The sequence below is a fragment of the Trichechus manatus genome, unplaced genomic scaffold, assembly GCF_000243295.1.
Source record: "Trichechus manatus latirostris isolate Lorelei unplaced genomic scaffold, TriManLat1.0 scaffold00065, whole genome shotgun sequence".
In the NCBI taxonomy this organism is placed as follows: domain Eukaryota; kingdom Metazoa; phylum Chordata; class Mammalia; order Sirenia; family Trichechidae; genus Trichechus; species Trichechus manatus.
The window spans coordinates 8,819,915-8,829,003 of NW_004444001.1; the positions used below are offsets into that span (position 1 = coordinate 8,819,915).

The 9,089-nt window shown below is 54.7% G+C and overlaps 2 protein-coding genes across 2 annotated transcripts in view; one reads left to right on the plus strand and one right to left on the minus strand.

Moving 5' to 3' along the window:
- The window catches only part of CUL9 (cullin 9), a 50,483-nt gene extending 45,459 nt beyond the window's left edge, over nt 1-5,024 (plus strand). The window contains exons 32-41 of the mRNA XM_004379483.2: nt 691-831; nt 978-1,142; nt 1,372-1,535; nt 1,886-1,979; nt 2,507-2,581; nt 2,706-2,816; nt 2,982-3,099; nt 3,494-3,627; nt 4,522-4,598; nt 4,680-5,024. Of these exons, the coding sequence (XP_004379540.1) occupies nt 691-831; nt 978-1,142; nt 1,372-1,535; nt 1,886-1,979; nt 2,507-2,581; nt 2,706-2,816; nt 2,982-3,099; nt 3,494-3,627; nt 4,522-4,598; nt 4,680-4,887 (1,287 nt within the window). The 3' untranslated portion in view covers nt 4,888-5,024. The remainder of the gene's footprint in view (nt 1-690; nt 832-977; nt 1,143-1,371; nt 1,536-1,885; nt 1,980-2,506; nt 2,582-2,705; nt 2,817-2,981; nt 3,100-3,493; nt 3,628-4,521; nt 4,599-4,679) is intronic.
- A 420-nt stretch (nt 5,025-5,444) lies between these two features.
- Nucleotides 5,445-8,889, minus strand: DNPH1 (2'-deoxynucleoside 5'-phosphate N-hydrolase 1). Its single transcript, XM_004379561.2, has 4 exons — nt 8,674-8,889; nt 6,173-6,241; nt 5,871-5,981; nt 5,445-5,703 (listed from the first exon to the last, which is right to left on the minus strand). The coding sequence occupies exons 1-4, from the start codon at nt 8,873-8,875 to the stop codon at nt 5,555-5,557; spliced, it is 531 nt and encodes a 176-aa protein (XP_004379618.1). The 5' UTR covers nt 8,876-8,889; the 3' UTR covers nt 5,445-5,554.
- Between the last annotated feature and the right edge of the window lie 200 nt (nt 8,890-9,089).

Sequence of the window (9,089 nt, forward strand, 5' to 3'; positions counted from 1 at the left end):
CAGCCATTTATCAGGACAGGCTCTTGTAGCAATTTGGGAGTGAGGGGATAATGGCCTGACTTAGGGCAGAGTGGTAATGTGGGAGCAAATGAAGAATCTGAGCAACTGAAGGTTCTTACTCTGGTGACTGGGGCAGCAGTGGTGCCATCCATCAGGGTTTGGGGACTGCAGTGGGCAAGCCTGTTTTGTGGAGAAGAGGCTGAGGCTGTTGTAGGCGTGAGTCTGGGGAGATGGGAACATCGAGACAGAGGCAGTGGAGATAAGCAGATACGGTGTAGAGGGGTGACCACAGCTGTTATGCGGTGTGGGGAAGCCAGCGAGGGAAAAAGGTGACCCCCTGCCCCAGGCCTCCTTTCTCTCTTTCTTGTTCTCTCTGATTCTTAGAACTTGAATCTGCTTTCTTCTCCTTTTTCTTGATTGTCTTTTACCCATTCTCTCCATGTCCATCCCAGAAGTAATTAGGCTCATACCCTAGCCCACACATCCTCAAAACCAATCCCTGGAAATCCATGGAAGCTGGAAAGATTAGGATTGGTTTTGAAGCTGATCTAGAAGCAGGTTTGTTTCTGGCCTTTCAGATTGTCATGGAGGGGCAGGGTAGGGTGGGATCCTAGGTTAGTCTCCAGGACACCTTCATCTCATGCTGCTCCCATGCTACCTCTGAGCAGCCCTACCTCTGTCCCTCCGCAGTCTTGCTGGAATGAGTATCTGACAACTCGAATTGAGCAGAACCTTGTGCTGAATTGCACTTGCCCCATTGCCGACTGCCCTGCCCAGCCCACCGGGGCCTTCATTCGTGCCATTGTCTCCTCTCCAGAGGTCATCTCCAAGGTATCCACTCTCCTCCAAGAAAGCCTCTAGCACAGAGCTGAAGGGTCAGCCCAGGGAGTGGGCTGACACGTGGGGTGCTGGGAAGTAAGGAAGGGGCTGGCATCCTGGAGAGCCATGCCTTTACCCCTGCCACCCATGTCCCACAGTACGAGAAGGCCCTCCTGCGTGGCTATGTGGAGAGCTGCTCCAACCTGACCTGGTGCACCAACCCCCAGGGCTGTGACCGCATCCTGTGCCGCCAGGGCCTGGGCTGTGGGACCGCCTGCTCCAAGTGTGGCTGGGCCTCCTGCTTCAGCTGTAGCTTCCCTGAGGTGGGTGCCCACCCAACCCTGACCGTGAGCAGGGATTCACACAGCTCCCCTTCTCACCCCCACCACCACACCCACAGTCTGACTTGTCCTTCCTCACCCCTTGCACCCAGTGGAGCACTTTTAGGTGCTCCTCCAAATGTGGTCTGTGCCTTCTTCCTCCCTCTAACCCATGCACTCCAGCAGTGTTGCCCTCACCCCTGCATGTCCTCACTGCCCCCTCCTACTCTAGGCACACTACCCTGCCAGCTGTGGCCACATGTCTCAGTGGGTTGATGATGGCGGCTACTACGATGGAATGAGCGTGGAAGCCCAGAGCAAGCACCTGGCCAAACTCATCTCCAAGCGTTGTCCCAGCTGTCAGGCTCCCATTGAGAAGAACGAGGGGTGTCTGCAGTAAGAAGGGGGTACTGTGGGCAGTGGAGTGTTCAGAGGGCAAGCAGGAGGTCAGAGAGAGTGGGAAGACCAGCAGTAGGGAAGGGGCAGTGGGCCTTATCAAACAAGGCAAACAAGTCACTCAGCCACCCTCACTCGGCACTCTCCAGAGTGATTCCCTGGATCTTAATGTTCTTGTCCCACTTTAGTCTACACTGCCTGGGGGAATGCAAAGGCAAGGGTGCATTCAGTAGGGATGGCATGGAGAGGGGACAGAGACCAGCGCATCTTCAGTGCCCTCCAGGGCCTTGGCATTCCTGGTGTGGCCCTGCCAGAGGCAGAAGCCCCTAACCAGCGAGCTTCCTTCATAGCATGACCTGTGCCAAATGTAACCACGGATTCTGCTGGCGCTGCCTCAAGTCCTGGAAGCCAAATCACAAAGACTACTACAATTGCTCTGCCATGGTAAGGGGTGGGCACTGGATGAGGCAGAGGACCACAGTTAGTTGGGATGGGATGCTCGGCCCTGGGCAAAGAGGCTTTGTGTCCAGAGCAGCCTCCCAGCTGCTGGGACAAAGGCTCAGTGCAGAGAAGACAAGCAACTAGGGCTACAGGGACTGGGAGTTGTGTACAAGGAGGTTTGTCCACAAGGGCCTTTCAGCCCCAGAACAGGACTCTCATACTACAGTGGCTACAGAGAGGGCGGGAGGGCTGGGCATTCTCAGGGAGGCACCAGGCAGAGCAGACACAAGCAAGGACTCTGGAGGCAGATCCTGGCCCCACCACTCAGTGTGTGGCTTTGGGCAAGTCAGTTTACGTCTCCAGGCCTCAGCGTCCTCATGTGTAAAAGGGGATAACAATAGCACCTACCTCACAAAGTTATGAGGATTAGATGAAGAAACCTAGGTAAAGTGTAGAAGGGCCTCCGTAAATGGTACGTATTATACTTGCTAACTTCATCCTGCCCAAGCCAAGCACCATGTCCTTCCCAGGTCAGCAAAGCCGCTCGCCAGGAGAAGCGGTTCCAGGACTACAACGAGAGGTGCACCTTCCACCTCCAGGCCCGGGTGAGCAGGCAGGAGACGGGGCCAGGGAGGAGGTCTGAGGATGGGAGCAGCTGTCTAGGGATGGGTGGGGTGCTGCGCTGATGGGTAGGGCCGGGCTGGTGCTGATGTGCCTTCCTCTGGACAGGAATTTGCTGTCAACTTGCGGAACAGAGTATCTGCTATCCATGAGGTGCCCCCGCCGAAATCCTTTGCCTTCCTCAACGATGCTTGCCGGGGACTGGAGCAGGCTCGAAAGGTGGTGGCGGGTAGGGGACAGGGAAGGGCAGAAGGGTGTGCCACGGGGGCTGGTGGGCTTGGCTCCTTTCATCCACCATGCCTGGATGGAGAGAATGAGGAGAGGCAGGTGGGGTGAGGAGGTGCCAAGCCTGGGCAACGGGAGGGCTGACCTGCACTCCCCCAGGTTCTGGCCTATGCCTGCGTGTACAGTTTCTACAACCAGAACACCGAGTACATGGACGTGGTGGAGCAGCAGACCGAGAACCTGGAGCTGCACACCAATGCCCTGCAGATCCTCCTCGGTGAGGCCCTGCCCCAGCCTTTGCCTGCTGCATCCTCTCTCCCACCCTTCTCTCCCGGCCTGTTCTGAGCACCCCACCCCCAGCCAGACACGCAAGTGGGTAAAACCGTGTCCCTCTGCCCTGCACACCACCTGCAATCTGTCCTCTTACTCAAGTCTTCATAGCCCGCCATCTGGCTTTTTTAAAGTATGTGCTGTGAGTGCCTTCGTGCACAGATCTCACCTATCATTTTATTTGATGGTGGTCTGTCCCCCGACTAGAATAGAACATCCATGAGAATGAGGGTCTAGAGCTCTGGGCACTTGGTAGACTTTCACTAGACATTTGTTGAAGGAAGGAGTGGATGAGAATGAAAGAAGGGGCAGCAGCCCCATGACCTGTGCCCCCTCTGTAGAGGAAACCCTGCTGCGGTGCAGAGACCTGGCCTCCTCGCTGCGCCTGCTGCGGGCAGACTGCCTCAACACTGGCATGGAGCTGCTACAGCGCATCCAGGAGCGGCTGCTGGCCATTCTGCAGCATTCCACCCAGGTAGCCCCCCACCCTGTGCCTCTCTTCCCCCTACGCTCCACAGCATTCCACCCAGGTAGCCCCCAACCCTGCGCCTCTCCTCCCCCCATGCTCCACAGCATTCCACCCAGGTAGCCCCCTACCCTGCGCCTCTCCTCCCCCCACACTCTACGGCGTTCCACCCAGGTAGCCCCCCACCCTGTGCCTCTCTTCCCCCCATGCTCCACAGCATTCCACCCAGGTAGCCCCCAACCCTGCACCTCTCCTCCCCCTGTGCTCGGCACAGCCATGCTCTGGGGGGAATCCAGAAGGAAAGGCCATGTAGGTGAATGGAGGTTGGGAAGCCTGGGTACATGTCTTTGTTCCCAGGCCGCCTCATGGAATGATGTTGGGTCCTGTCACTTACACTCCCCGAGTCCCCAAATAAAGGGGTTGGTTATCCCATATCAAGGGTGTTTGGCCAGGTACTCATCAGAATCACTTGGGGACTTTTTTCAGACTATACTTCCCAGATGTGTAGATTCAAAATCCCAGGAGTGGGAGCTAGGATCGGGATCCCCTGGAGTATGGGATGTCTGAGCTTTTTTCCAGTTTTAATGCACTCATGTTGAGTCTATGAATCCTGCCTTCAGGGAGCTTACTGACTGGTTGAGCAGACAAGACATAAACGCACATTGTAAGTTCCTTAAGTGCAGGGGTATTGTCCTCACTGCATATCCCTGGAGACTGTCTCTGCATTAAATCACACACAAGGCAGTGGTCTGTGAGTGCTGTGGTGAGGGAAGGGAGAGGTGAGTGCATTCCTAGGAGGGGCCTGGCACCTAGTAGGCCCTCAGAAAATATTAGTTGAAGGAATACTAGGCACAAAGACCTACTGTCTACTTTCCTGCCCCATATCCTTTGTCTTCTTGCTAGGATTTCCGGGTTGGTCTCCAGAGTCCATCAAGTTTAGAGGCCCAGGAGGCAAAAGGCTCCAACATGCCTGGCAGTCAGTGAGTAGGGCGGTCCCAGCCACGGAGTGGGAGTGGGAGATGGCAGGCTTCCTTGGGACTGAGTGTGGTGGCTTTCCCCAGGCCCCAGGGCTCCTCAGGGTTGGAGGTGGATGAGGATGAGGAGGAGGAAGATGATGAGGATGAGGACGATGTGCCTGAGTGGCAGCAAGACGAGTTTGATGAGGAGCTGGACAACGACAGCTTCTCCTATGATGAAGAGTCTGAGAACCTGGACAGAGAGACTTTCTTCTTTGGGGATGAGGAGGAGGATGACGAGGCCTATGACTGAGGGGCCAGACACAGGGAACACCTGGAGCTGCCTGTGTAGTGGGGCTGAAGGTGGGGAGGGAACCTCACCCCCTCCCGCTGTTCCTGGGCGAAGCGTGACTCCTAGTGTCTGCGGAACCTTCTTCTGTTTACTGAATAAACTTTTTTCACATACCTTTCAGGAAGTGAGCTAGGCAGCTTCACCAAGGGCCAGGTTCAAGTCTCTCCCCCACTCCCCCGCAACAACCCTCCTTATTCTTTGCTGTTTTCTGTAAACCTGTAGAGTCTTCTGTCCTCAGAGAAGGGCTCAGAACTGACACAGGGAAATGAAGGCCCACATAGTACAGGGCCAGGTACAGATGGCCACCATCCTGACCCAGTCCAGCTTCAGAGGAGACAGAGTGAGGCACAGCGATCCCCACTACTAGCCTTCCTCAGAACTTGTCACTGTTCCTGGTGGGGGCTTGAGGGTATTAGGAGGTATCCTTCTCTTGGGGGGCCTACACACTTAAAATGAAGTAGGGTAGGGAGGATATTACTGCGGACCTGCCCCACCCCACCCCAACCACATATACAGATGTAAAGTTAGAATTTTAAACATATCTTTTAATTTGGTACTGGGGCTAAGAGCAGGAATGGTATTAAGAGCAGTGTCGGGGACCAGAAGAATTAAATAAAGTGGGATTAATTCAAGCAGTTAAGTCATGAGAGGCAGCCACATGCTGGAGAGGTTCAGCCTCAAAGTATCGATCCAGCATGGCCTCCACCTCTGCCTCTTCGTAGTCCCACACCTGGAACCGTGAGCCGTCAGCTGCTCCCCGGATCATGGCTGAAAGCACTGGGAAGGGCAGAGGAAAGTGATGGTGCCTCTCTCCATGTCCCCCCAACTCCTCCTGTCCCTTGTTGGGGGTTGTACTCAGAGCCCACCAAGGCAGGAGATGAGGGATGGGTGCTCAGAATGTTGGTGGAGGGGAGGGGTGGCCATCCAGGGCTTGGAGTGCTCACCTCGGCCAGACTGTGGGCGGAAGAGGCACAGGATTCGCTTGTTGAGGGCCATAGCCCGGCCCAGCTCATAGCCAACACCCAAGGACGGCTGTGTCACTTCTGCTACAACCACTGGGAAGAAAGAGGAGACTAAGAAAAAGGCCTTGTATTATGTGGCACTTGGGGCTCGTAAGGAAGAGATTACAGAGTCTGGTGGTGGCAAGAGGGGAGCTCAAGGGAGTCCCTTCTGGGTGTGGAGGCCAGGGATGTCCAGGGAAGCCATCATCCCAGAGGAGTTTGTGGGTTGAGGGAGGACCACTCACCGTCAGCCTGCTGCAGCCAGGCCATGTCCCGCTCGTGGATGAGCCTGTCACCCCCAGCAGCTTCCTCCCCTGGGGTAGAGGGAACTCTGGTCAAGGATGAGCACCTGTTCTCAGTACTCGGGAACTCTCCTCTGCCCTCACTGCACCCCGCTTATCCACCCACCTTGGGGGAGAAGGACTTGTACTAGATGACCTCCAAGGGCCCTCCCAACACAAAGATTCCATGAAGAGGAGTGAGGAAATGGAATATCCACAAGAAAAAATCACTCCTGTGCAAAATGGGATGTGATTAGGATCAGATGAGCGATACAGATGAAATTAAGGGAAGGACTAATTCACAGTGGGTCTGAGTGATATAGGGAAAGGTGCATGGACGCTTGGCTCTGAGGTGGAGAGGGGTAGGAAGAGCATTCCAGGTGGGTCAAATGGCAAGCAGGAGACTAGCCTGTGTAAGGAAAGGATGGAGAACAATATAGTGGTTCTCAAGCTTTGGTGGAAACCAGAATTACCTGGAAAACCTGGTAAAAATGCAAAGAGCCAGATGTCAACAAGCCTGGTCCTCTGTGCCTTCATGACGTCTCCACGAAATTCTGTTCCACACCAAGGTTTGAGAACCACTGCCCTAAGGCAATGCATGACCAGTAGGAAGTGGTGGGACAAAGGTGGGATTGGGGCCAGAGGGTGAGGATCTCCTAGTTCCGGCTTGATTAATGATGGTGAAGTCCACAGCCACCCGCATCAGAGCAGAATCACTGGAGAGCTTGCTAAAAATGCAGATTCTAAGGCTTGATCCTAGACTGCTCTGTATTAGAATTACGGGGGCTTGGAAATAACACATTTTAAACAAGTTCCCCCAGGTGATACTTGGGCACACTAAAGTTCCAGAACCACTAGGCTGGGGTGGATATACCATGACAGTAATGAAGCTTAAGCTGCAGGGTCCCTCACTTGCACAGGCCCTTTGCAAGCCCCTAGCAATTTTGTTTTGTAATTTTGTCTTGAAAAGGTCTCCCAAAATTGCTTTAGGCTCCACAGAACCTGGATCTGCCCCTGACTAGAGCAATGGGGACCACCTAAGGTTTTCTGAGCAGAAGTTCAGGAGCACTAGGCACAATTTTCAAACTGCAAGGGTCAGAAAGATTCTGGACCAATGGATCAAAGCTGTGCTTTAGAAAGACCCAGCAGCCAGGAGCAAACCACGTTAGTAACAGAGGACGTTAGAGGCTGAGGGTGACCTCAAGAAAGGGGGACATCTGTCAGAGTCTAAGATGGCTTGCCAGAAAAGTGGAAAGCAGGAGGATGAGCTTCATTTCAATTAGGGGAGCAGATGCTGAACCACGTTTTGCAGTTTTAAGACAATTTGGGTCTCCCACCTGATGCTATCCAATAGGCTGAAAGCTGGTGAAAACTCTTACGAGAACAGGTAGTCATCTGGGGGGAGTTGAGCCCCCCAACATACTCAGTGGAGAGTCTATGAAGGAGAAAGGTTGAGTGGTCAGAAACAAGATTCTGTCACCAAAGGCAACGAAGGACAGCTCTACAGGAGCCAGCTGAGTAGAGAGGTTCAGAGGCATACCCTCCACAAGGCAGAGTTTATACCCCGTTCAATACCTCCCACTAGAGTGAGTGCTGATGTTTTGTTTTGTTTTTTTGAGCTCAGATTTTCAAAGCACCAAACCACATACGTAAAGACCACGTCTGCCTTGAGTATTGTGCTCTTTTAAGAACTACATGGGATCAAACTGACAAAAGCAACTCGAAAGATTAGACAGGCAAGTAAGGGGCTGAGAGTTTATGTTAATGGAGGAGGAGCAATTCAGACAAGGAGGGTGAGAATGGTTGTACAACTTGAAAATGTAGTCAGTGTCACTGAATTGTACGTGTAAAAACTGTTGAATTGTTGTATGTTCTGCTGTGTATATTCTCAACAACAAAAATTAAATTATATATATATAAGACCACATATGCAAGGACAAAGATGTGACCCCAATCTGCACAGAGTCAGGGAGGTGAAGGCCCATACTCTGCCGGAAAATACCAAAGTGAGGCCTAAACTATGCTCAGAGGATGAAAAACAAAGTAGAGGAGGCCAGCTGGTGAGGTGGGAATGAGGTGGGAACTGAGAGATGAGGCGGGAATTGCACACCATGCAGCTGACCCACCACCCCAGTCTGCTCCTCCTTACAAACGCCCCTGGCAGGAGCTGAAGGAAGTTCTCCAAAAAGGAACTAAAGGTCAATAACTGAATGATGAGATTGGGCTCACACCGCCAAGTGTATTCGGACACACGTCGCCCTGAGCCCTGGCCTCGTCTCCCTCTAGACCAACGACGCTAGATGGAGCGCCTGCGGCAAGAGGGCGGGCTCCCGGCAATGGACACACGCCACGAAGTCAAGGGCGGTCACCGCCTGCGGGGAGTGCAGTTTCGGTAGGGAGGGACGGGGACCTGGATCCCCTTCCGCTCCCGCCGGCCTGTCCCACCCGCGGCCCGACCGCCTCACCGCGCGCGCCCAGGTCGGCAGCTGCCACGTGCTCGGTGAGCACTGCTCCGAAGCGCCGCAGCCGCGACACGATCCGTTCGTACATCGCCCGGTCCTCGCGTCCGCCGCGGATGCTCCCGCAGAAGTACAGGGCCAGGCGGCCCGGCTTGCCGGGCTCCCCCAGGTCCCCATGCTCCCGCGGTCCGGCCACCGCCGCCGCCATCCCTGCTGCCACCGCTGCCGTTCTCGCCGCACCGCCAGGGGGCGCCAACCCGCGGCCACGTGACCCGCCACCCCCACCCGGGGCTTCCTGCGCAGCGTTCTCAGCCCCGAGGTGTTTACATTTGTGAAATGGAAACGACGAGATGGGAGTGTCGTGTCACCATGCAGACGCTGGCCTATCCCCAGCTGGGACCCTCTCGCGAACGCATCCCTCC

Bases quoted from the DNA above. Each gene is read 5' to 3' on its own strand.
- DNPH1 (XM_004379561.2), bottom strand. From the start codon at position 8,875: ATGGCGGCGGCGGTGGCCGGACCGCGGGAGCATGGGGACCTGGGGGAG. The intron at 6,242-8,673 runs GTGAGGCGGTCG...CCTCTACCCCAG, and splicing joins TGCCGACCTGGGCGCGCGCG to GGGAGGAAGCTGCTGGGGGT. The intron at 5,704-5,870 runs GTGAGCACTCCA...TGCCCTTCCCAG, and splicing joins CCGCCCACAGTCTGGCCGAG to TGCTTTCAGCCATGATCCGG.